A 26,789-nucleotide genomic window follows, 5' to 3' on the forward strand; every position below is an offset into this window, starting at 1 on the left:
ATCCAGCTTTTAATAGAAATGACCATCAACATTGCAATTAATCAACTATGTACCCAATTATAAAGTATATAATTACATTCTGAATAGTAAAAAGCTTCCTAAAGTGTATATAAATCAATTAAACAGGGCAATACAGTAACCGATCACATAAAATTATATTTAATGAGATGTGTCATCTATCACAGTGTTTTCCACACAGTTTTTTATCATACATCTTCGTGATTCATTTGTGCCTTCTTTTTTTGCTGGAACGAAGCTCACAGTAAAGGAACCTCTTGATCTTGGACATAGAATTTAGTGACAGGGCCGCCTGGGTGGCTCAGTTGGTTAAGTGGCTGCCTTCGGCTCAGGTCATGATCCCGGGGTCCCGAGATAGAACGGGGGGGGGGGGGGGTGTCGCAGAGGGCTCCCTGCTTGGCAGGGAATCTGCTTCTCTCTCTGCCACTCCCAGTGCTTGTGCTCTCTCACTCTCTCTCTCAAATAAATATATAAATAAAATCTTTTTAGAAAAAGAATTTAGTGACATTATTTTGAGCAGACATACATGGGTGTCTTAAAAGAGAGTTTGGAGTGGGGAAGACTTTGGGTCATTTCTAATGGCTTTGGGGAAAGGTGACATGGATTTGTCTGTCTGCCTTTCCTTGTTATACATTTCCCTGTAGCAAGAGTGGGCATTTGCACTTGTGGTCTTGCTACTGTATCCACAATCAGCATCTATTGCCTTGAAATTAGCTGGATGATCGATTGTTTGTGTACTTCTGCAACAGCTGCTAGATAGGACAAGAGAGGTGTCATTGGAAAAACCTGTTAAATACAAATCAGCTTGATCAAGTCACTGTGAGTTGAGAAGTGTAGGTGTAACTCGTGACCAAATTGCGGTGCCTATATTAGCAGAAGTCCTTCAAGTTTCCTGTGTATCATCAAGCAGATCATTCCAAGTAGGCTGACCTGGGGCCACTGGGACTGCAGCAAAGGAAAAGTACATTTGCATTTTTAACTTTGGCAAATTGGAAGGACTTCTAAAAATTTTTGATAACTATAGTCTCTAATGACTCTCATTAAGTGGATGCTCAAGAGGTGTTTGTATGTGGCAAAGACACACCAAAGACCTTGGTCGCGCAAATTCTGACATGTGCCTCAGGAAGGATTACAAAGGAATAACTAAGTGGCTGCTAAAGGTCTGGCTTTCCAAGAAGGTGATGATGACACTCCTTTCCCTCCTTCTCACTCCTTTCAGAGCCTAAATGGCTTTTCCATAAGCGAAGTCAGTCTCATGCTGAGTAATTATACCCAATCCTTGTTGTCAGAAACAGAACCATACAGAACAACTGGCCAGGGCAGGTCTGCCAAATGGGGTGATTTGAAGGCCTTCTCTGTGTCTCTGGGAGCACATGTGGTTGTTTTGATCCCCACTTTCCCACATTACATACTTGCAGTGTGAACAGTTTGTTCATTTACTCCTGTGTCCAGCAAACATGCTTTGATGGTCAACTCCGTGATTGCCTGTTGCCCCATGTGAGGATACAGAGCTAGTACCATATAAAGAACACAACATAGAGCTGACCTCAGAGGCGCTCTCATGCTAGTGGGGGCACCCCTGAATTAAACACTTAGTATTTAAGTATTGTCTTTAAGTATTTAAATAGCATTTAAGTGCTAAGTGAATCCTTCTTCTCAGATTTAGTAGGAGAGAGGAAGATATTTATTCTTTTTTTAAATTTTGATTATTCCCTTGAATATTTTACTGGAACTAAGGTAATTGAGGGACTGGCAAGTTTTACAAGTGACTAATATATTAATCCCACTCTTCCCTGCTGCCTTGTGGGATTGTCAGTTGAGTCAGGGCTTAAAAATGGAACTTGACGAGATTTGCTCTAAAGATGTTGACTAATACCAATTAAACCCCTAAACATCACAGATTGATTATGCCTTATCCACTTTTTTTAAAGACCGAAAGATGCACCTAGTTAATAACTGGCTCCATGTCCTTAATAAAGAGCAGGCTAATTAAAAAATTATTTGCTAGCTGAAAATGAATAAATTAAGAATCACATATTACAACAGTCACCCTCAACCTGCAGAAGGAGCCGAACAGGGGCTGGTGGGGAATGAAAGGAGTCATTGTGAGTCCTTTATCACCCAGCATGACATGTACAAATGTAGAGCCCTGTCACAGAGACAGGGTGCTGGGGCAGGAAGGCTCTGGGCAGGGTGAGTGGCCAGGTTGGTCCCCCTGTGTTCCTGATATGGAATGAAAGAGCAGGGGAAAAAAACAGGGTGTGTGTGTCCCCTCTTCCTCCCTCCGTCTCTCCTAATCCTGCCTGCCTAGCCATTGGGCCATCCTGCCACAAGTCCTACACTCACCTCCTTGAATCCCTCTGTGTGTCGCTAAAGCCCGCAGCATAGAAAGTCTTCACCACAGTGATGCATTTGTCTGGTGGTGTCTGGTCAGAGGACAGCATCCCCTCGCACCCCTCCCCCTACCCCACCCCCAGTGGTGGTCTATACTGCCAGCAGTCTGGGACTTTCTCGGGTTCTTCAACTTGCTGTCCTCTCCGTTGACTATGTCTCTGTCTTCATATATGTCTTTTCTGGAAAAGATATTCTCATTGTCATTTCACCCCTCAAACTGGCAAACTTCCCCAGTCCTGCTGGCCTTAGCTTAAACATCACTTCCTCAAAGAGGTCTTGCCAGGTGCTCCCAGGACTTGAGCACCTCGCCCTGTTCCCAGCGCTTCTACTCTTGCTTGTGGACAGCACCTACCCATCCCCTTTCCTGGAGCTTCAGCTTTGTGAGAGCAAGGCCAAGGGAAGTCTTGGGAAAACCCTGTGTCCCCAGGAAGTAGCCTCCCGTATCCTAGGTGGCCAGTGAATGTGGAAGGCTTATGCCACTTCTGACTCCCAACAGACCAACTCAGTTCCGCTTGCCTAGAAAGCAAGAAATGGGTTTCACGTTTCTTTGGTGACCCTCACGAGGCTAATTGGTGCTCAAAAAATATTTGGTGAAAACAATTCTTAGCTGTGGTATTCTATTTACCTTAGCTAGGAATGAGAGGAGTTTCCTTTAATAACGTGTGGGACAGGGAGAGACATGAACGAGCTCGGGCTTGCTTCTTTCTTAGTTTGAAGCAGTTACATAAGCACCAAAGCACCAGCATACAGTCCTGAGTGAGCAAGCGTGTGTTAAGTGCGTGCCAGTTGTCACTGCAAGCACTTAGCAGCTTCTCCCCCTGGACCTCCCGTCTGAGGGAACAGAGTCTACCCCCGCCCCCCCCCCCAATAGATCTTTGAGCCGGCTGCTGTGCAGAGGCAGGAGCACGCCAAGAAGCCCAACTCTTATGCCACATGGGTCCAGGTCTCAGTCTCCACTCACCACTACATACTACCCTTGTGCTCCCGCGCAACTCCTTCACCTCTCTAAGCTTCAGTTTCCCCATCTTTAAACTGGTGTTGGTGATATTACCCACCTCCAGGGGATATCATATGAGGATTAAGTGAAGTACTACACCTAAAGCTCTTAGCACAGTGCAGAGCATGGAACACTTGCTAGAGATCGACAGTGTGTACCACAACTCACCTCCAAGTCGAGGGGGATCTGCTAGCCTCTGCTCTCTAGAACTCCTTGTGGGATAGTTTGAGGTGGCAGTAGGGACACAGAGAGGCCTAGGATTGATCTCTCCAGAATCTTCCAGAGCCATGATGTTCTTGTGTCTCTTTTCATCCTCTTCCTACCCCCATAAGCATTCTACGCTTGCACGTGCCATGAAGACTTCTGTCCATTCCAGGTGCTCCATGCCCTCTCTTTATCTCTGTGGATTTCCAAAAGTCAACCTGAAAGTGTAGTATCATATTTGTTATTTAATACAATTTTATCTCTGATAACAACTTCTGTTGAGCCCCTCCTCAGGCTCCAGGCTCACCAGGGAGTCTGCTTATCCCTTATCCTTCCTTCACTACTCCTCCCCCCACTTACTCAAGCATGTGTGAGCATGCCTGCTCTCTCTCAAATAAATAAATAAATATTTTAAAACATTATTTCATAGGGAAGATGTAATCCTTGATTGGAATTAACCAAGATGAGACTATATGGCCAAGAAATGGTAGGAAGAACAATCGAAGGCCCAGAAATGATAATAATAATAGTAGTAGTAGTAGTATTGCTGCCAGTGCTGCTTATATGCCATTTACTATGTGCCAGGCATTATTCTGAGCCCTGAATCATTTTCTCCATTTTGCAGATGATGAAACTAAGTTACCCATGTGAACCATATAGTGGAAAGAGTATGTAATTAGCCTAGTTGGCCCTTAGGACTCTGATGGAAAATTCTTTTTCTTCACTTAATATTCAACAAAAAGGGAGAGATCACATTGCCACAAGTTAGTTCTACCTTTGTTTAGTTTAGACGTTTGACTCAATTTATGGAAGACTATGTCTTTGTAGCTTGATCATGACATTGGAATGTCAAAAAAAAAGTGCAGGGAAAATACACTATAAAATGAAGTCTGCATTTACTGGTAAGAAGCACAGAGCATTTGGCATCAGCGGAAAGCATAGTCTTTGATGTGGAAAATGGAAGAGTTCTTGCTGTTTCCATTTGGGTCAGAGAAAGAGACGATCGCTATATGATAAGCTTAGTGGGTTCTAAAGCTAGATGTAATAAGTGACGAGACACAAGTTATCCTGCCCCGAGGATATGCAAGTATGAAATACACATGTCAGGAAAAATGTGGTCAGTGAGGAACCACACAACAGGAAAGCAGAGAATATTTAATAAGATAAGTCCCAGTTATCCTGGGAGTGAGATTTGAAGAGGAGGCGATTTACATCTTTGAGTGAGGGGTTGTGGAGGGATGATGGGAGATTCAGAGTCAGTAGGGGAGAAATTTATGGTGAATCATCTTACCCCTTGACATACAGAAGCCAGGACAGCTACCTAAGGAGGAAATGTTTTATTTTAGGTATGGCAGTGTCCTCAGTTTTAAACAGTTTTCCCCCTGTTTTTGAAAGTGTTCACACAATTAATGCCTCTTGCATGTATTCAACAATAGTTGCCTAGCAACCATCAAGAAGCATTTTTGGAGCGCAAAGGGTCTAAAAATGAATGAAGAGTGAATACAGTTTGAGTTGCAGCTGAGATGACTGGATTTCAAAGTAGATCCCCCAGGAATCAGGCCATGCATCTTTCAGAGTAATGAGATCTGGTCTGGCATCCTTGGAGACCCACTGAAATGTCCTATTCATCTTGGACACATGCAAAGGGGGAATATGTTTTTAAAAAAAAATGAAGCTTGATATGCTTTTCTGCCTTTAGGCAGGACTGCTTTCTACACAATCCCAAATCCATGTGGAGATAATGAAGTTTTGGAAAGCCCCTAAGAAGAAGGATGATAACACCTCCTCTGGTAACCTACTTTAGGATCTTGTAACCTTTGGACTGAGACCACTAGATATAGAACATGGGTTATCAGGGAACTGCCTCTTTTCTGCAGATTACTGATTTATACCATTGGCTGGCTCTCACGATCATACTTTATTTGAAAATCTAAGTGAGCTTCCAGATCAGAGGTCACAAACTCAGGTACTCAGAGGTGTCAGCAGGGAGCTCAGAAGGAGAAGGGCAGGTGAGGCCTGTAAGAAATCAGGAAGCTGTGGGTTACCCAGGCTCTGTCTAAAGGAGCAGTTGCTTTTAGCTCCAGTCTTCTGCTGTATTGCAGGAACATGAGCTCAGTGTTGTCAGAGCTCTCAACTCTTTAAAAGCCAGACACACTGATTTTTATGTGAAAATCTCAGATTTTAGATTAATGACAGTGATAAACAAAAAACAAAAAACAAAACAAAACAAAAAAACCCTGTACAAGCTAAATAACCTATGGCACCAGGCAGATTTGGTCTGTGTATCAGTCTTGTCTAATAAACCCCTAATGCTATAGATGAGAAAATACTCCTGCTGAGGGGTATACTTATTCAATTCCATGAAAATGTGAACTCGTTAAGTCAGGAACTGTGTTATTTTCTCTGTTTTATCCCCAACTGGACTAGCACAGGGTCAGGCATGTGATGGCAATGCAACAAATATTTATGAGTCAACAAATAGTGGATGTGAGAAACAAAACAAAACAAGGCATTTAAAATGTTTCTTAAATGACTCCTTTTTTTCCTCCTAAGTGACCTTCCATGACTTCCATATAGATGGAGTTTCCTCTTCTCTTTTGCCGCCTAATGGCCTTGTTAAAGTGAGATTTGATTCGTAGAAATGTTCTTATAAAAACCCAGAGGAAAGCCTTGTACTTTTTCTGGGTTTCAGCCTTCTCATAGATTTGCCTATACTGGGACATCTGTGGACACTAGGTTGCTTTTCTCCTTGGCCTACCATATGCAATTCCATTCAATTGATTGTCTATTTATTGAGCTCCTACCATGTGCATAGTTCTCTGTGTGGTGATTCCAAGGTAGAGGGGATTCCAATGATCCTGGGGGCCTCAGGAATATTCAACAATTCTAGAGAATGAAGATACTTAACATTGTCTGCTTTTTTCTTTTCATTTTAATGTGTTTTTTAAATCCTATTTAGGTAACACTTTACTGTGTGGCAATTTTCTTTCTTTGCTTTTTGTTTGGAGATTTAAAGTGGTCTAAAACTTATAATCAATTATTACCAAGACATGTTCTCCCCTTTAACAACCTACTTATTGCCTCTATGTTGAAAGGCTCTGCCAGAGTAGACGACAGTTAGCCTCCAAGGAGGTATACCAGGTGCTTGTGTCAAATGATCCTCGAGCTTTCATTCTACTTATTCTTTCTTCCTGGGTTCTATGAGGTGATTATCTCTGTGTCGAAGGTTCAGGTAGTTCCAGAGTGTCAATACCTCTCCCACCAGAGAACCAATGGCCTCTTGAAATGTTTAAAGTGTTGTACTATTCCCTCGTGTCCATGCCTGTAATAGCAATAATAATGGCATCTACCATTTATTAGTGTCTTCTGGGTACCAAATAATGTGCCAGGCATGTTGTCTCATTTCATCTCTTTCGTAGTCTTTCTCCACCATTCATAATCTTTCAAGAGAGAGATACAATCCCGTTTTGATACATGGGCAAACCCACCCCCAGAGAGAAATGATGACTTGCCTGGGATCATACCGGTTGCCTGGTCTGTGAAGTAAATGAACAGCTCTGTTTTCAAAGTCTGCACCCTCTTGACTTCCTTGTGAGACTTGGAGATCCAGCAGCAGTTTTACCACCTTCACCAGTGTTTTGGAGATGAAAGGGGAGATGCTTTATGGCTTTTTCAGAAGCGAACTCTAGGGGACATTTTAAACAAAGTGGATGATTTTGCATGAGACTGTGTTTAATTTCAGAACAGTGTCCTTTGCTGGTGAAGATAATCAGATGTAATGTCATCTGCAACCTCTCTGAGTGCGTGATTTCATAAAACTGGTGTAGCAGTTTATTATTATAAAATTAGTATAGCATAGAACAAACCCGGGATGCAAGCCAGATGAAATAGACAATGAATAGTTATATAAGGTTTTGGAAGCACATGTAGTAGAACACAAGCTCACTGTATTTTCTTCTCAATTGTCTGCTGTTTGTTCATGTTTCCTTTTCAACATGATTGCATCTCAGTTTAATAGCACTTGCCATCTCGGGCTTTATGGTGCCAGGCCTGACATAGTTACATCCCCTCTGTGCTAAAAATATTGCATGTATATATTCAACTGCAGCCCGACATGTTTAGCTAATGGGTTACTCGGAGCTATGCGCTTATATAATTAAGTGATGTATGTAATTTTGTGTTAACACATTTGCAATGTGTGTTTTCCTGGTGATTGCAATGGTTTATTCTGTGTAAAGTGTGACATTTTAATTCCCGCTGAACAATTTCCTACCTTGATTCGCCTTGTTTTTGTGGCAGGGGATTATTTTGCAATCAAGATAAAAGCATTATTTATGAAATTTTTAGACTATCCCATTACTGGGAACTTTTAACTGAAGATCAATCTCCTATCTTATCGATCCCTTTGTTAAAAATCTTTATTGGAATTTAAATTTAATCTCTACATTATAGATCTGCTGAGACTTTAGTCTGTAGGCACATTTTTTTTAGGCAGCTGCACAGGGATGGGGACCCTTAAGAAGTAATTCTCACTAGGCAGCCTGCCATCTTATCTTCCCTAGGGAACTTAATTTCTCTTAGGTGTCACTGACTTTTTCCCTGTTTAGGGTTCTCCAGGAGAGCCAGCGTCTCTGCAGGTTGGAGGGTCTTGGCAAACCAGGTCAGATTTATAGATTCACAGACAGGGCAGATTTCTGTTAAGCATTTAAAGTGATTGGCAGTAGTCAGGCCTCACAGTTTCAGAGTGGGAATTAACATGTGGGGATACACTCTTTCTCTTCACTAATTGTAATTTTGGCCAACAGAAAGTGCTACAGGCAGGAAGGTGAGCCACCAAGGACAACCTAGCCCCCTTGCCCTCTTCAGAGGTGTTTATTTCCTCCGGTGGGATCAGCGGTTGGGGCAGTTTAATAAACATTTGTTAGACCCTTCCCAGGCAGTACTTTCAAAATATGGTAGGAGAGAGTCACTGGTTCAGTAAACATTTATGGAGCACCTACTCTGTTGAGCACAAGACAGAGTCTGGTGAGGGGGACACCTCCAATTTCAAAGTGGGAAGATAGGAGCTAGGATAGAGGCATGCATGCTAGAGAAGCTACAGAGTTCCCCCTCCAGCTGGAGATGAGGGGAATGAGGGAGCTTTTTGAAGGGGGTGTGGTGGCCAGTGTCAGCCTAGGAGGAAAGTAAGAGTTGGGACAGGAGGGACAAAGGTGCAAAAGGAAGGGTATTATCAGAGGGAAGCTTGTGAGCATGGGCCTGTGGGGGTAAAGCCATGAGCGGTGCTTGTGCCCCCCAAAGCATCCGTTATTGTTGGATGAGAACAAGGCCAGTCCAAAGCAGGGTCTGCTGTGGTCCATTCCCCCGGCGCCCAGGTCCTGAGTGCCCAAGGCTGCCCCTCATCCGAGGAGGGCCCCTTCGTTTCTCAGCACAGCCCAGCGACAGCAAGCAGGTGGCAGGCGCTGATGCCAGTGCTGGAGGACTGCCCCGTGGCGTCCCGCGTGCACGCCTCCTAGTCCCTCCCGTTTGGGTCTGAGCACACTTTCTATGTGGTGCACAGAAGTTTCGCCAGGAGGACCCACAGGCCGTGCGCTCCAAGTGAGCTTTCTCAGTTGTATGTTTTGGCATTTGGACACAGTGGGAATGTCCTTGTCAGCTCCCATTTGACTTTATTAATTGCAGTTCCTTGGAAAAGTGTGTTTTAGTAATGTGGTCTTGGGATGAGAGAGCTCACCCCACAGAGACCCAAGAGGAGGTATTCAGGGCCCATTGAAACACCATCTGCTGCCAAGGCGCTGCTGCTGCTGCTGATCCCGTGCGGCCCACAGGCACCAGTGTCTCCCGCGGCTCTGCCACTAGCTGGGTGACTGCGGGCGAAATCGCACACTCTCTGGGCCTCCCTTTTCTGGTGTGTAAAATAAGAGTTTGGACTAGTGGTAGCTAAGGATCTTCTTAAAGTCTGGAGTTAAAGCATTTTATAAGTTACTCAGAGGAAGAATCCTACCGTCACGACACCTGTGGATTCACCAACTCCTAGCAGTGAAGTCGTTTGAAAAGCCAAGAGGCGCTCTCTGTACTGCATGTCTTGTAATGATTCTCTGGCTCTGTATTCGAGGAGATCCTCTACCCCAGCCCTTGGATCTAGGTTTTGATTTTTTTTTCTTTTTTTCTTTTCTAAGATACAAAGGGAATCATTAAGCCTCTGAACATTGCTAGAATATATGGCCCTATGGATCAAGTAACCCATTTTGTCAGTGCTGTTGCAAGAGGCTGTCACCTAGCAGCTCTGCATTGTTTCTAGGCCCCGCCCCCCACCCCCACTTCCCCGAGCCCCGAGGCTGTGGTTAATAATGTCAAAAGAATGTTTTAAAATTGCTCTTCTGTTGATTCCAAAGAGTCAGAGCCCTCACGTGGTTAGAGTCCTGGGCTAGGAGTCAAATTCTAAATTTAATTCCAGCCTCTATGAATGTCTTCGTTTCTCGCCTCCTTACCATTTATCGTGTTTCAGTTTTCTCATCTGCAAAATAGGCACAAAGTGCCTTGCTCCACAGAAGTGTGTTTGCAGGCAGCCTCGTTGGAGATCAGGATTAGCTTTATATCAGGGCAGAATATAATTTTCCATTCTGTAATAGGCATGAAACAAAAGCCCTTTGGAGTGTGCACCTTGTATGAACGCCCCACGCTTAAATTCTCATGAGTCTCCAAGGTCGGCAAATCCCACTCTCTTCTTTATTATTTTTTTGGTTGTTGTTTAAAACTAAACAAGGCTAACTAGGGAATTCATTTTGGAATAGAAAGACATGAAAGAAAGGGTATTTCAGCTTGCACAATAGTGCAGAGAACAAGAATCATCATGTTTGCTAAAGAACTCACAGCTGTTTAATTTTCTAGTAAAATTACTTTAAGAACTTTACTAATTCAAAGACAAAACCAAACAACTGTTGTTGCAAAACTGAACTTCCACGTGTGAGTAGAAAAGCCAAGCTGAGATTAATCTGCCCCTAAACTCGTATTAAACTCATAATAAACTCATATTAAAAATACAGAGCATGTTTGTGAAAGCAGAATGGAGGAGCGGCCTTTATCTGAAAGGAAAGGCACATAAAGAAGGAAATGGTACATTTGCTGGTAATATGACAAAAAATAGTTTATGTGCTCATGTACTTTGCCCCCAGCTTTTTCTTAAGCTGCTCAGTCTGTTTTAATACCAGGTCTGTTTGCTTTTTGGGGATGGGCCTGTCGGGCAGGAAATTGTCGAAAGGCGTACAGCAGAAATTTTAAATGATGTTTTTAAAAATTAAAATTAAATACCAAATGGAGTAACCAATTATTACATTGGCAGTTCAGATTTTTGTAAAATTTTATTTTTAGAGGCTATGAATGAAATTGTGCACCTACACTTAGCTCTATAAATGGCAAGTTTCCATATGTTGCCTATTGTCAAAAACAAATAAACTGCTCCTTATTTTTTTAAAAAATGATTTTCTTCCATATTAGGAAATTATTCAGACTTCTTTCCTTGGTTCCTATAATTCCAAACCAGTTGGAACATCAGTCTATTTTTGGTTAGGAAGGAACTTTTAAAATGTGGGCATGAGTTTTTTGAAGTTTCTAAATCTCATAAAAATCAATTTGCTGCATATATATAATAGTTATGGTAGTAAACATAGTGAAGTCATCATATGCCAGAAAGACAAAGTTCTCGTTTCCATCTTACAAGCCCCCCTGCCATAGCAGTCCCTCCCCCTCCATCCTACTCTGCATGGGAGGGCTGCTAAATGTAAATTTTAAAACACATACGACAACATAAGGTTGTGATTTGTGACTGTGTCTGTCAAGAATGAAGTGCTTACCTGTATTTGATTAAACTCCTAGTTTCTGGGTTTTTTATGGTCTTCCCATCCCATCACAGAGACTCACCACGAGAGGGCAACCGAGAGTTGACTTTCAAGCTAACAAAGCTAGAAATGGCTTTAATATCAGCTAAGTGTTTTAACTTGCTAAGGATTTCTTTCCCCGCCTTCCAATTGCCACACATGCGGCCTCCCAAGTTTCAACTCACAGCGAATAATAATCCAAATAAAGTTCTTCTGAGGGGAAATATAGACAGGCTGGTGCAGACAAAAGCTTTTGCCCAAATAAGGATCCCTTTTTGGAGACCCCATGTGTTAGATAACCATCAACTGACAGTTGGTCATGAGTTAATAATGTTGGATGCTGAAATATGCATACCATGTGCTATAAAAAATGTTTGGAGGACAAAGACAAATACTGGTAAAGTTAGATAGCAGAAACATCCCAGAGGTGTGCAGACTGCTTGCCTAGTTGTAGGTGGAACCTGCCAAATAATTTCATTTTAAAAATGTTATAAGTACTGCGAAGTACAATGTGTAACATTCCCTGCACAATTTGTTGGCGTTGTAGGGATTTGCTCTTAATCTCTCTGCATGTTACTGCCTTCGATGCTATAGCAACTTCTGCCTTCTAAGAAAAGAAAATATTTCCTAAGCTTATTTCCATTGCTACCATTGCTCTTCTTTTATTTTTACAATGGGAACCCTAATAGGAGGGGCCAGGGAGGGTCTCCATAAAAGAATCTAGGAGGATGTGTGGCCCTTTGATTGGCTGTTGTATTTGGAGAGCTGTTAACCTCTAGTTCTGTTTCCCTGTTGTTGCTGCCATGGGAATCAAAAGGTGAGGGGGTGGAAGGAAGAGGCTTTGATTTCAGCTACTGTGACCAGTTATTTGGGAGGCTGGGACATTGGGCCAGGTGGCCACTGAGCAGCTGCTGTCTTCTTAAAGTGACACCCCAATGGCTTTTGGTGCTAAGAATGAATGGGGAAAGAATGTGTCTCCTCCTATGCCCCCTTGAGTTCAAACCTTTTTGTTCTATCAACTTTTCGGGGCTCATTGGAGTGTTTGTCTTTAGGGAATCAGCTCACTTTCCTTTGTATAAAACCATGGGACTTGAAGCACCGTGGCAAAGCCAGGAAGGCCATGCCCTTGGGTGCCTTTAGGACCCACTCAATCTGATCTCTCTACCTACTTGCAAGTCAAATCGCCAAAAAGGTAAACTCAGGCAGACCATGAATTTATCCAACAATTTGTGGTTAAGAAGCTTCTACCTTCCAACCAGCCCAAATCACTCAAGGTCTGTTTTCTCTTACTCAGTTTGCAAATGGCTTACATTATACCCAACCCACGTTGGTAACTGGAGAGAATAGTTAGTAAAATTAATAATTAGACAGCCTCTCTTTTTCTCTGTCTCTTCCCCTCTTCCCCCCAAGTGTCCTGTCAAGGCTGAACATTTGCTTTGACATCTTAGTTAAGGAAGTTAATGAAATAATATCTTCATCGGGCCGTTGAGTAACCTGGAGTCAATGATTACCAGATTTGAATTTTGCAAAGGAAACACCTCAGCTTTGGCAAAATTCTCAGATACTAACATCGATGCATGACTATCCTTGTGTATAACAATAAATGGAAATCTTAAATTTCAATGAGACTTTGAATCATCACTTTTGCCCATGATTCTAGCTTCAGATGTTAATCGTGTTCTGTCTACTTTTTAACACGTTTTGAGGACATATCTGTAACCATAACCTGGAATTGTTGACTAAACCAGCATCCTCCAAGAGAAAGATAAAGAAAGCCACATGTAACTTAACATTTTCTAGTAACCACATTTTAGAAGTTAAAAAGAAACAGGTAGAATTGATCTTAATAATGTGTCTTACTGGGCAGCCCGGGTGGCTCAGCGGTTTAGCGTTGCCTTCGGCCCAGAGCCTGATCCTGGAGACCCCGGGATCGAGTCCCACATCGGGCTCCCTGCATGGAGCCTGCTTCTCCCTCTGCCTGTGTCTCTGCCTCTCTCTCTGTCTCTCATGAATAAATAAATAAAAATCTAAAATAATAATAATACTGTGTCTTAATCCAGTATATTCAAAATATCATTTCAATATGTAATCAATATAAAGTGTTATTAATGAGATAGTTTACATTTTATATTTCCTTCTGGAAATCCAGTGTGTGTTTTATGCTTATGGCACATCTTAGCTTTGTACTTAGAAGTATTTCAAGGGCTCAATAGCCCCACGTGGCTAGTAGGGACCGTGTTAGAGCAGCTCTGAACAGTTAGAGAAATGTTTTATCTTACACTGAAAAAAAATGGGAGGAAGTTCTAACCTCTTGTGTGTGTGTGTGTTCTCTTTGTTCATCTGATGGTTATCTGTCCATGTTTCTCCACAATGTGGCACACACTCAGTTGCACTAGCCGAGCGCTGTAGCTTGCCCTGCCCCTCCACACACAACCCAGACTCTTGCTCTTCTCAATCTGGACCCTCACTTCACTCTGCTTCAACGTACACACAATTCTCCACCAGGTAGGGACTTCCACGGTGTCACAGTCGAGTTTCTGAAGTCATTCGCCAGTACTGCGGCTGTGTGTAGCCACAAACAAATGAAGCCCAGAGATGGCACTCATAGCTCATAGAAGGAACGAGGGCTGGGAGGGCTTTACCTGAGCAAAAGAAATGTCTAAGAGCTTCAGACAAACGAGAATAGTCATCCTTTTTCTTTTAGGTAAGAGACTGCCCGACTCCTTAAATTATTCTTTCTGAAAGGTAGAAAAGCAAAAGAAAGTGAAAAATCCCCTTCAGGTACGAATTCCTTTTGGGATCTCTTAAAAAAAAGGGGGGGATTGGAAGCTTATTCCTTGATGACCTTTTACTTTTTCGTATGTGTATGTGTTTGAAAAACTGAACCGTCTCTCATAACGTGTTAGTCCAAAGTCTGTAAGAAGTTAAATACCTCCATGTTAACACACACACACACACACACACACACACACAAATGTCTCTTTTACTTATTTCCAAGTAGGGAATGTTTTCTTTAGAGATGTAGCAAATCAATTATCCTCCATGTTGAAAATGGAATATCTTATTTCCAAACCTGGAGAAATGTCTGAACAAGAATGTTCTGTTTATGTGAGTTTAAAAACTGTTCTGATATTTGCTGCTCCTTGCAAGGCTATTCAGCACAAAAATGTAACTTTCACTTCTGTGCTGTCATGTTCAATATAACACTATGGAACATATCAATCATGGACTAGAATGAGCGGGTTTATTGATTGTAACAAAAAGAAAAAAGAGAGACAAAAATTCTCTGTGTTTAAGAGGTCCCATCTTTATAAACTCCATAAATTAGAGAAATCCAAATGTCCTCAGAAAGCATTTTCAGACTAGATCCTTAAAATAGCCTAATTGTTTAAAAAAAAAAAAAAACAAGTACCTTAAATGAACATTCTATTCTTACTATAGACAAGCATACCAACAAAGACTAAAACTGTATTTAGTGAATAGTTTTCAAGAAATGGAAACATAAGTTATTTCAATATCTTTAAAAGTACACAGTAAACACTGAAACGATGCACTTCATCTAATAGTTGATAGCTTTCAGGCAGTTTTTCCTCAAGATCCCACACGATCTTCTCCATTAAGAGCCTGAGACCCAGGGCCTGGAAATGGACCCTGGGTACCCAACATCCAGGGGGAAGAACAGCAGGAGAAATGAGCAGACGAGTAGATGCGAAAGTAGGAGTGTGAGCCCCCGTGGCATTGTTAGAGACCGTTTTTGATTTTGCTGGGCTTGTGACTTTGTGACGACGAGACCTTGTGGCTGGGGAAAGAAATCAGACACTTTGTGTGCAGCATTAGCACCTAGACCGCACTGCCACCTGTACTCTGTGTGCCAAGCTAAGCCCTCAGGTGTCCACCCTGCCCTGATGTTTCTTGACACAATTGTAAAATTTGGGCTTTTAAGGCAAGAGTCATCCATCGGCTCCTGAGGCCATGGTACATATGGAGACCTTGTCACCTCAAAAACAAATAAGCATTTTCGAAACAACTGCGGACCGCCACCTATGTCCCCTTAACAGGCCTTTTCTGAGAACGGACCCCCTGGCGGCTACTGTGAGTAGCCAGACCAAACCAAAGGGAAGCTGAGAGTTTGGAGGTTGGGCATGGATTTCAATCTCCTGCCCTATTTCCAAAATTCTCTCCTGAGACACTCAGTCTCCTGAAAACCCAGAACCTCTCCTCACTCTACACCTCGATGCGCACCACCCCCCCCCAACCATCCTGCAAGTGGTAGTGAAAAATGTGTCTCTAATCACCTTCTTTGCCAGGGCCCTTGTAGACAAGCCTATGATACACTTCTAGAACATTTCTGCATTCCTTTGGAATTCACTACATTGTTTCAGAATAATATATAGATAACATTTGGTCATTTAAATTTCTCTCCCTCTTCAAGACACAGAGGGGAAATAAAGATAGAAATCTGCCTGTCACTGCTGGGAAAACCTGAGGGAAAGAGGTTTGCCTGTGTTTTAATGGCAAGAACGCGTGGAGTCACATGCTTTCAAACCAATTAGCAATACAGATGAGCTAGCAAATCGAGTTCCATTTATAGGGTGGGGGGAGGGGAGAAGTCAAATAATCTGTGTTTTTAAGTGTTTCTGAGAAATGAAGACCTCCGGGGCAGAGAGAAGGCGGATCAGGAAATAGCTATGCAAATCACATGCCAATGAAATTACTAAAACTTTGATCGGGGGCATTAACAATCGCTCCAGCATTCACAAGTATGAAACAAAGCGTGAGTAAGACTGGGCATGTTTTGGAAGGGATTACAAGAGTGTTTACTTACATGGTTTGTTGAGCAGTCAATGAAGTCCACGGCTGTTTGGACGTAAGCTGCCCAAGCAGTCCAGGTACGACAAACACACTGGGACATTCCACTCTCATTAGTGACTCGTGGGGATCCCAGTGATTCTGACCAAGAGCCAAAGTGGCTGGGCCCCACGTAAGGCCCGCTTCATTTTCAGCCCCCCCCCGCCCCCCCCCCCCCTTTCTAACAACACAACTGCTCAGCCTTCACAGGAGGTGAAGGGGACCGGGCTTGTGGTCCAGACCAGGCCAGGCCAGGCCAGGGCTTGGGCCGAGGCAAACGTGGACGCAGAGGGCGGCCTCGACCTCCAGGGTGGCAGTGCGCTAGGCCCTCCGGGGGCACCCGAGAGGGAGGGCCTGTGGCTCCTCCTGCCTCGGTTCACCCCACCCAACTGTTCTCTTTATTTGAGAAAGAAAAGGACCCTTGCGAAGGCAACTGGCAGAACAATTGTGGAACATGAGAGCACTCTTGCAGCGGGGGTTGTTTGTGTTTTTGTCTTACCTGGAGTCTTGCTTCCAAGTCATCGCTTACGTCGGAACGTCCCACAGATGGAGGCAGGCTCCTCAGTGGCCCCAGGTGCTCGTGTCTCCGCCGACGGGGTTGCTTCCCAAACATTCCTGTTGGGTGTAGAAGATCGTTTATGGCAAAACAAAATCAAAGTAAACTTGAAAATTGTTAAATCGATGCTGTCGTGAATGCTTTGCGAATTCGCAGAAAGACTGGACCCTTAACAGACTCTGAGCAGCACAGCGGCCGTCCAGGCCCCACGCTCTCAGGTGTGCAGCAGTGAGTGCGGAGCATAGTGCGGACTGGGAAGAAACCTTTCAGGGAATCATCTATGAATTTTTAACATAAAAACCTTGGCTTTAAGTTAAAGCCAGAATGAGGGCTGAGAGCTTCTGTTTTTCTTTTCTTTTTTTCCCCAAGTATTTGAAAACTGAAATTCTGTAAGAGATTATCTGTGAAATGCCTTTCTTTTATTACACCCATAAATTTCAGGAGTGGCTTTGATCAAGCCTTCTGCCATGCTTGGTTTCTAAATCTTTTACTCATACATTAATAACTTTAAAAACACTCATCCTATTTTTGTTGTAGTGAAAGAGGAAGTTTCTAAATAGTCAAAAGGGAAACATTGAAAATAGAACACAGTAAATGATAACTAAATTAGGGTATTTTTTTTTTCCAGCAAGAGTAATACTCCGTGCTGAAACTTGCCAGAGTATTTTAAGATTATTGTCTATAAAGAAAATATACCAGAGAATTAAGATCCTCAGAGGAAAGGCATTACAGAAATGCAAAGTATTATCAGCAATGTGTACTATACATGGAACCATGTTTGTCAGTCCCTAATACATCAGTCAGAGGAGTTTAGTTTTCTGGCTTGTGTTTAGTGCTTAACACACACACACACACACACACACACACACACACACACACGCCCCACAAGGGCTCTAGCACAACTTGCAAATCAAGTGAGTTAACGCTCTGCCAACTTCCTCTAGATATTGACCCTGGGGGTCAAACTCTTAGGAAAATGATGCCTGGTTTTCCATCCCCCTAATTGCAGTCCCCACCAACGAGCTAGTCCTATCTCTAAGTGGAAGCTCACAAAGAATTTCTCGAGAGAATATGGAGCTGCTTTGGCAACAGAATCCTCTCTGCAAAATGAGAAGAAAGAGTTGTTAACTGATGAGTCAATCCAGCTTTTATAGCAGTTTATCTTCGTGGTATTTCCAAGAGCATAAATGTTATAAAAAAAGAGAGACGGTCATGACAGGAAGAACACAGTAGAAAAAAAACAGGAACGTTTAAGCCAAAAGCAATTTACTTTGCCAGTAACTGGTTACATTTCCTTTGTTTTATTATTATTATTTCAAGAGTTGGGGTTGAGCTGAAAGTTTCCCACACCTGCACTGCCCTGACACATAACTTGTCAGAACCCATAGTGAAGTGAATATATAAATGAATGCCTGGAAACTCTGAGCTTCTAGACACTTTAAGAAAACAAACAAAAAAGCCTTGTTTTGCTATGCTGTCAAAAAAAGGGGGGGGGCTATATTTTATTAATATTTGACGGAATTAAGGAAAGGAAAAAACAAAACCCATGGGTCAGATGTCAAAGTAGCCTGGAGCACTGGCGGTGGCTGATTCTCCCGGGATTAACGCCTATAGAAATAGCAGTGACTTCACAAAGGTGCATACTCGTTAATTTCATGACCCTGAGTAAGAGGAACAGATGGGTAGTTGGAAAGGAAAGATTTTTTAAAAACCACAGAGATGTTCCACTGTTGAGGCCAAAGAATCAGTGGCCCACTGCAAAGGGGTAATGTGCACGGTGCTCCAAGTTTTATTAGAACTGTGTGGCTTTAGTGGAAACCTTTCACCTACTGCTGAGTCAGGTTGACGGGGACCCGGCTCCGTGTCAAGTCTGTAGGATGCTGTTGCGGCCCGAGATGGCTCTAGCACCCTTGTACTCTGTGGTATTTGAGTGTTTTCTTTTTTTTTTTTTTTTTTTTTTTTTTTGATATTTGAGTGTTTTCATTTAGGGAAAGCTCCCTGGTGACTGCCAGCCCAAGTTAATCATATAAATATCTCATTATGAGGCAGAATGAGTGCCTGTGTCTGTCTGTTAAAGTTACTTAAAACAAGGACTCTGGATACAGTCCAGCTGCCTGGGTTGGAATCCTTCTGCTCCCAGTAACCAGTTGCATGACCTGTGACAAAGTAATTTCATCTCTGTCTCAGTTTCCTGGTCTGGAAAATGGGGATAATAATCTCACCTTCCTGTTGGTTTGCTGTGAGTTTTAAATGAGTTATTGTATGCAAAGTGCTGACTGGCACAGAGAAAGTGCTCCGTAAATACCAGCTATCATTATTATTTGTGTGTAATATTGAAAACATTCGTGTAAAGAGCATTGACTGAACTCCGTGAATGAGCCAGGCCCGGGCTGGGCTGTGGATTATATACACATGTAAAAGTAACCGTGCATTTATTGCTTCACACTTTTTTTTTTTTTTTTTTTTTTTTTTTTTGGAGTGGAACTGACTAGAGCCAGTTGTGCTATCAGCAAGTGTACTGCTGGCTTCCCACACTCCTGACCACCACCACACCATAAAGCATTTGTATTCACTCGCCTGCCTAGCAAATGATTTGTTCTCTTGACTGTAAGGGGAAAAAAAAAGTAGCCTGGGAATCAGAATTTTTAATCCTCCCTCCCCCAAAATACCAGCCCCTCAATCCCAAAGCTTCACCTGGGGTCTTATGGTTCCAAAAGGTTTCAAATTGTATCACGGGCCTCCCACCCAGTCCTGCATGCTCCATTCTCCCTGGGACGTAGAACATCTGGTCTTCAGGGCACTGGTGCACTAGGGACAAGATCACAGCCCTTCTGAGATGCCAGACACAGAGGCTTAAGAGTCATCAGGAACCAAGGGCCTTTGGCTTTTCTGTCTCAATTCCCAGAGGAAACTTTCAAGTCACTGGGTTATGTTCCCAGAGCTCAAGTGTAAATAGTAAAAGTGAGTACAGTTTTACAGGTGCCTGGTGTGACAGGTACACAAAGGGCCAAGTTGGTGGGTTTGGATCTTGAAGACTTGAAGAAGGTACACGTGGGCATCTTTATTTCCATTAGTCACTTATTCATTCCACAGATTTATATTATGTAATGCCATCTCCTGGGTGTGTGCCGGGCAGGTGACAGATGCATCTCACATGGTTCTGCCCTTAAGGACTCTCCGGCTGAGGATAATAATAACCCATAAACCACAGCTAAAGTACCAAGAATACAGTGATACTCTCCAGAAGAGAAAGTCAGAGAAGGAGGGCCGAGGGGAAACCAGAAGAGAGGTGTTGGAGCTTGAGGCTTGAGGATTGGTGGGATTTGCCTAGCCTACCTGAAATGTCAGCCACGTGCCTCATCAGGAACAAAGGGCTTTTTTTCTCCTGATCAGATCCCATTTAGAGTTTAAGTTTGTGTGACCAGAATATTAGGTGCTAGCCTGTTCTAAATTTACAATTCTGAGAATCTGCTGGGGAAGGGCATGTGCTTCTCTGGGTTCTGAAAACAGCTCAAAGAATGGAGAAAATAGACCCGAATTGAGGATGACCTATTGTCGGTTCCCGGAACCTTTGCCTGTATTTAAAACAGCCTGTTCAGTACAAGTTCTATCTAAAAGGCCTTTGGGATTTGAAAGCTTTCTGGAAATAAATGCTTTTAGCTTTAAGTGGGTTTTTTTTTTGTTTTTTTTTTTTTTTGCCAAAATGTGAGGAAGGAGAGATCATAGTTAACAAGTCTGAGAACAGAGGCGATACTGTTTTGTTTCTTTTCCTGAAATGTCTCAGACCAACCCCAAGTTCTGTTCCTCTCTGTCAGCTCTCTGCTCGGCTATTATTTTGATAAGGGACATGAAAGTACATCCTTCCCTCTGGGTCATTAAAGTCTTAGCACTTGGGGCAGTTGTGGAAACACTTCTGTGCTACACGGAGTCTTCAAACCAAAATAGTCTGCGCCTTGGCTCGGGGCTGGGGCCCGGCCGGTTCATGGAAGGTGGCATCGGGCTGTGACAGGGGAGCGGGAGGTCAGGAGCCACCGACCGGCCGATGAAATCACCAGCCCCGTGCAGGGAGGGGGAGAGCAGAGCCTCCCTGCCAGTCTGGCAAGTCGGCGAGGTCCTCAGAGCTCATCCCACACACTCCGTGCTAGTCACCGCCGTGTGTTTACATGAGTAATGGAGCTGCCGGGGGAGGGGAGTTGTAAGCAGAGCGGCCGGCCGGCGGCTCGCAGTCGCAGTCGCAGTCGCAGTGGCAGTGGCAGTGGCGGTCGCGGCCGGGCGGGCGCGTGGGGAGGGAAGCTGACATCCACCGACTCCAGGCTCCAGGGCCGGCGGCAGTCACATGCTGTGGCTTTCATGAGCACAGACATCCTCGGGCAGATGTTCGTCGACTGGAATGGGTAATCGCTACTTTCTCTTTGCTTGATTTTCGGGCTGTGGGTCTGTTTACCTGTGATCACTCCAGGCTGGCTCTGGGGGCCGCACCTGTGCACACTCGTCTGGGGGGAACCGAGGGGAACCGAGGGGACCCCGGGGCTGGGAAGGGGGAGCCTGAGCCCCACAGCCACTTGGTAAACTTTGGCCGGACTGCAAAGGCAGCCCGGCTTTGCTGAGCGTCCCCAACAGCAGAGCTGTTAGCCACAGTGGAAAGTCAACTGAGGGGGACTCGTCCTGTTGGGAAGAGGGGTACACAATACCAAAGGTCTTAACCCCCTGGTTCAGGAGCTGATGTAAGGAAGGCTAGCGACAATTCAAAGCGCTCCGAGTTGTTCAGATTTGGCGCTGGCGTAATCTTAACTGAAAGCAATCAAGGAAAGTGTGGGTACGTCGAAAGGGCTGGAAGAAACTGCTCCGGGGGATAATTCACTCGTTTGGAATTGTTCAAGGGCTGCTCGGTTAGTGGTTTGTTTTAGTTTTGCTCGGCTTGGGTGACTGATGAGGCTCAGTGTGAAAGCCGATGCCGATGCCGGACAGGACAGTCGGAGAGGAGGTAAACAGCTGCAGCCCCCTTCTTGCTGCTTTCTGTATGGATCTTAAAGGGGATTCAAGCTCGACATGAAGGATGAAGCAGAGCTTTGAGTCGCGTCTTGTCTGTGGCTTTAAGAAAGTATAATCTCCACGGAATCAGGCTAACCCCAGTGTGATCTTTGCAAGTTGTTTTAAATGACCCTCAAGATCTTTGTAAACACTATATTGAAAAGGAAAGGGGAGCGTGCTGATCTGAAGGTATCTGCCCGATTTGTGGGATTTGGAACATGCTGGGCGCAATACTGCTCGTCAATACATGTAAGAGTACCTTTCTGATTGTTACCATGAACGCTCTTCATGTAGCTCTCTCTCTACTTATTTGTATCCGATCCACTCATTATCCGATCCACTTATCCACTTATTTATCCACTTATCTCTCATAATCTAAGAAAATGCTCATGTCTCCAGTTTTGAGGAGGGAAGTTACAAACGCTACATTACTATGATACCACAGGGGGCTTGCAGATCACCTAGGTTTCGGAAAAGGAGATACAAAGCAAAAACAAAGAATTAATCTCCGAGCCTGGCCCAGGGTTGTCCTTCAGCTCAGCATGTTTCTTTTCTAACAATAGGGAAGTGCATTTTCCTTCTTACTGTCCTTGAGAGCCGAGAGCTTCAGTTTATTTATACTAATTAGACACGTTAACGTGTAATAGATTGGCTTTGGGGAGCGTGTACAGAACCGTACAGCCCACTGAGCCGGGCCCTGCGGAGAGAGGAGCGTACGTGAGGGCTGGGTACGCTCCACACGTGGGTACGCCTCTGAGCGGTGTGGAGGGCAAGAGGGCACCGCGCTGTCAACATTCCTGGTCTTTAATAAGGAAACCCATGCAAATGAAAATGTACATCAATTGTTCTTCTTTTGTTTTCAGCGCCAAACCTTAAAGGCAGACCACGCAAAAAGAAACCATGCCCACAGAGAAGAGATTCATTCAGTGGTGTTAAAGATTCCAACAACAACTCCGATGGCAAAGCTGTTGCCAAGGTACGGTCCTTTGGTCCCTGCTATCCGTTTGGCTGCATCGTTCTATTTTCCCTTTTTTCTCTTTCTCTCTCTGCTCTTGTGTCTTGGTGGCAGTTTTCAATTCAGAATCTGACTTTGGTATGCACAGCCCTCTGTGTCTGTTCCCGCCACCTCCCCTCCCCTGGGTGGTTGGGGGAGGGGGGAGTGTAGGCATTCTGATTAGTCAACAGAAAGACTTCCCACCTCCCAGTCAGGCCTGTTGGGGGAAAGGACAGATGATTAAGCGCCCACGTCATTGAAGCTGAGATTTCATAGTAGGTGACACAATGACATAGTTTACTCTGCTTGTATCAAAAATAGACCAAGCTGAACCATCCTCTTTCTGAACGTGTTCATCTAAATATGTTGCAGAGATTAACAGAGGATGAAATTAGAAATGGCTAGAATTGAGTTTTTTAGTTATATATATATATATTTTTTTTCAAAGTCACCTCTAGTTTACCTTAGATTAAAACTGAAGATATTTACCTGTATGGAAAAAGAGTTACATGTATACAGGTACCCATATATGCATCTGTATCTTTGTAAAAATCTCTACTAACACTGAATGAAAATCCAAACTCTAAATGGTTTTTCAGGGCGCAGGCCCATTTTGCCCAAGCATTCCTTGGAGTCTCGAAAGTACATGCCTGAGGTATTTAGCCCCATGAAGGGTGAAGTGTCACTTTGTATATTTAGACTTATCTTTTTGACTTTTGTGGGGTTGGTCAGATTTGCATGGTTCTGTTTACTGGGTGTTTGTGCTTAGGTGTTGATTCTGTGCCAAAGACAACAATAAGCCCTTTAGGACCTAAATTTGAAGATCACGTGCCAACTGATACTATGTTTCCAGATCTAAGGTTTAATTTTACGAAAACGAGAGCATTTTAACTAGTGGTGGATTTGGGAGATTCTGATGTAGAAAAATATGAATTTAGTTCTGTGTTGGCAATCTACTGTTTATCTGCCATGTAGGCCACTCCTCTTCCCTGTGTTCATGAAGCCAGTCCTTCACATTTTATAAATCTTATTTTCAGCAGATGATTGTATTTTCAGGAAGTTCTGAGCACTTTCTGGGTAGGATTTCTTCATGCTTCCAAGAATGCAAAGGGTTAAAAAGAGATCAACCAGTAGAAATGTGTATTTTCTAGCTAAACACAGATCTGTCTTTCCCCAAAGTTATTTGTGTCTTGCTCGTTTAGCCTTGTGCAAATGAGTACACATGGGTACCAAGAATGACATTTTCTGGTAATTTGGACATCTCGGCCCTAGGACTACCTATCAGCTTCCATGGTCTTGAAGAATGTCAGGAGGAACAGTTTATTCCCTGCGATGTGGTTTGCAAGATCTGTAGAGTGGAGCGAGAAGGTTTTAGGATCTTAATGTTCAGCTGAGCTCCCACTGCTGGTGTCTTATGCTGGCACCCTGCCCCATACCTCCAAGGTGACATCATGTGTTTACCCCAGTATGTTCTGTACCTGAGCCCAGCAGGATGAAGCTTCTTCTCATGTCATTTGGAGTTACTAACAAAGTATGCCTCTGGGAATTTTACAAAACTCATACAAATTGACCAGAAAGAACTGTACCTCCAATATTTCTCACCATGGAAGGCCATTCAAGGCTCTGACTTGGACCCATAAGACTGGACAGGACAGAGGCCTGTTCTGTATTTCATTTTCACTGATTTCTTAGGAGGAATCATAGTCAAACCTGGGTTTTCTGAGTGACCCTTTCCACCACCACCCGCTCCACCAATGCTGCCATTAAGAATCTATACAAGGAGGTGGATCATCCATCCAGTGTTGGTTTCAGTGGTGAGTGGATGAGGCATCTGCCGCTGTCAGCTCCTGGGCACTGGTCTAAATCCCCCGCTCTTCTCAGGGTCTTGGATTACAGTTCTGCTTTGATTGCTTTCAATGGGTCTGGCAAGACCACTTCAACTAAAAGAAACAGACTCGTAGGTATGAAATATGGTGGGCTTGTACATTGACACCAACAGATAAATGTAAAGTCTCTACAGGATGAACAAGCCACCTCTGGGACCCAGGACGATCACTAGAACAGCATTTATGCCTTAAAGGGGTCTTTTCTCATGGAACACTGTAATAGAGATTACAAGCCTGTGACCATCTGATCACTTCTAAACTGGAGGCAATATTTCAGGTGACAGTTTGGCTTTATGACCAATACCTGTGTGACTGTGTTTTACAAAAGTGCCTCAAACAGACTATTTCTGATTATGGATACATACCAGCTTCCTGCACACAGCAAAACTCTCTAGAGTGAGAACCTCCTGGATTTGTGGTCATCTGCATGGCTGGAAGAACAGTGCGAGCAATTTGCCGGTCTCTCAATGAGCATGTAAAAACCAGCTTTGCAAGACTCTTTTTTTCAAGGGACAGAGAATTTCATGGCTTTCCAAAAACCGCAAAAGTCACACGGGGAAAGAGGCTACCAGTTCTCTGAAGATGTCTTCAAAATGTCCAACCAAATCCTGCTATTTCCCTGGGATCCTCTTTTGGCAGCAGATATGGGCTCAAGCCCATTCATGTGGTGATCTATACAAGAAAAGTCTTCTCAGTCCAGGCATCTAATGGGAGGCCTCCACTGATGGAAGGCAAATGACGTTTCACACTCTGTAAGCACTTTCAAAAGGCCAGAAGTATGTTACAGGTGGCTTCTATTCTAAAAGGAACAACAAAAAAAAGGGAAATCACGGTGTGCCATGTTCTTTCACTTAAATCATAAACGTTCCCTTTGATATTTCACAAATGTGATGCTTTCACTATCTTTCATCCAGTTTGGTCCTCAGGAAGCATCCCCAGGGATTATCCTTCCTACTTCCCTGGGAAGAAAATGAGGGTCTCCTAGCAAGTTAGTGACCAATTCAAAATTAGACTGTAGCTTCATCTTTCTTGCTGGCTCATCACATCTTGCTGCCCCAGTTGAAGATTGGATTAGTTATAACTCAGTCCAGTGAAAGGATGTGGTTAATATCAAATAGGTGGTGGATCATTGAAAACATTAAATGTGGATTCTTTAATTAGCACTTCCCTCAATCGCTTTAGAAACCCCAGAGCTCTGAGTCAACTCAACAAGAATAAGGTGTTCAGGTTGGGAAAAACAGATCTAGTAATTAACTGTCACCATCAAAAGATTGGACTTTCTCAAGGTCAGCATGAAGACCAGCTCCTGTTTAAAATTGCAGTAGATTAAAATGTTAAGTTAAAATGAGACTGTTTGGGGTAAATGTGCAAATAGGTAGAAAGGAACTTAGCCAGGTCCTACCCAGAAACAGAGTAATAGCCTAAAGGGCAGCCTGAGAAAGGAAACCACTGCTGACTTCTTACAAAGCACCTGTGAACCCCCACCTCCCACCCCTGCGAGGAGAAATCTGCTGGCTCACCCACGGAGGTTCAGGACGGAGTTCAGTAGGTGGCAGCCTGGCTTTACCAGGAGCCTTCTCTACAAAGCAGGGAGTCTGAATGACTTTGGGCCTGGTTTGTATACCTCGTCCATGCTTTCTTTCTGTTTCTGGGTGATTCTGCAGTTTGAGGCAGGAGGTTAGGCGGCCACCTGGACAGCCTAACCTATGAGGTCAGAAGCACCACTTCTGACCTCATAATATAAATAATTGGCCCATTATCGCTGCAGATTTAAGACTCGGCCTGTTTTAGATGCAAATCTTAGATCTACTCCTGTTTGTGCAAAACCGGGGTTTGGAGTGAAGCCTACCTGAGAGTCTAAACCCAGAGTTCTTTTGCTGCCATGAGCCAGCTAACAAAATACATAACCTCGCCGAGCTTCATTTTCCTCAACTGTAAAATGGAGCTGGAGGCCGCCCTTTGATGGTTGTTAGGAACATTTGGTAGA

At 43.7% G+C, this 26,789-nt stretch overlaps 1 protein-coding gene and 1 long non-coding RNA gene across 16 annotated transcripts in view; one reads left to right on the top strand and one right to left on the bottom strand.

The window, feature by feature from the left end:
- Nucleotides 1-26,532, bottom strand: LOC144312232 (uncharacterized). Of its 13 annotated transcripts, none has more exons than XR_013377714.1 (11): nucleotides 26,323-26,530; nucleotides 25,168-25,601; nucleotides 16,313-16,950; nucleotides 14,130-14,225; nucleotides 13,796-14,024; nucleotides 10,102-10,233; nucleotides 9,615-9,784; nucleotides 7,126-7,298; nucleotides 3,578-3,831; nucleotides 2,365-2,591; nucleotides 8-963 (listed from the first exon to the last, which is right to left on the bottom strand). It is a non-coding gene; the product is annotated as an uncharacterized LOC144312232 (long non-coding RNA). The 13 variants fall into 13 exon arrangements; XR_013377712.1 differs by having other exon boundaries at nucleotides 25-963; nucleotides 16,835-16,950; nucleotides 26,323-26,525; XR_013377710.1 differs by lacking the exon at nucleotides 13,796-14,024 and having other exon boundaries at nucleotides 1-963; nucleotides 15,783-16,950; nucleotides 26,323-26,532.
- Nucleotides 1-26,789, top strand: part of ARID5B (AT-rich interaction domain 5B) — a 178,767-nt gene that overhangs the window by 112,029 nt on the left and 39,949 nt on the right. The window contains exons 1-2 of one of the 3 annotated variants that reach the window (XM_077894650.1): nucleotides 20,790-21,285; nucleotides 22,786-22,898. In XM_077894650.1, the coding sequence (XP_077750776.1) occupies nucleotides 21,282-21,285; nucleotides 22,786-22,898 (117 nt within the window). In that variant the 5' untranslated portion in view covers nucleotides 20,790-21,281. Of the gene's footprint in view, nucleotides 1-20,789; nucleotides 21,286-21,762; nucleotides 21,876-22,785; nucleotides 22,899-26,789 lie in introns of those variants that run through there. The other 2 variants (XM_077894649.1, XM_077894648.1) reach the window with 2 other exon arrangements.

Source organism: Canis aureus, chromosome 4 (assembly GCF_053574225.1).
Source record: "Canis aureus isolate CA01 chromosome 4, VMU_Caureus_v.1.0, whole genome shotgun sequence".
In the NCBI taxonomy this organism is placed as follows: Eukaryota; Metazoa; Chordata; class Mammalia; order Carnivora; family Canidae; genus Canis; species Canis aureus.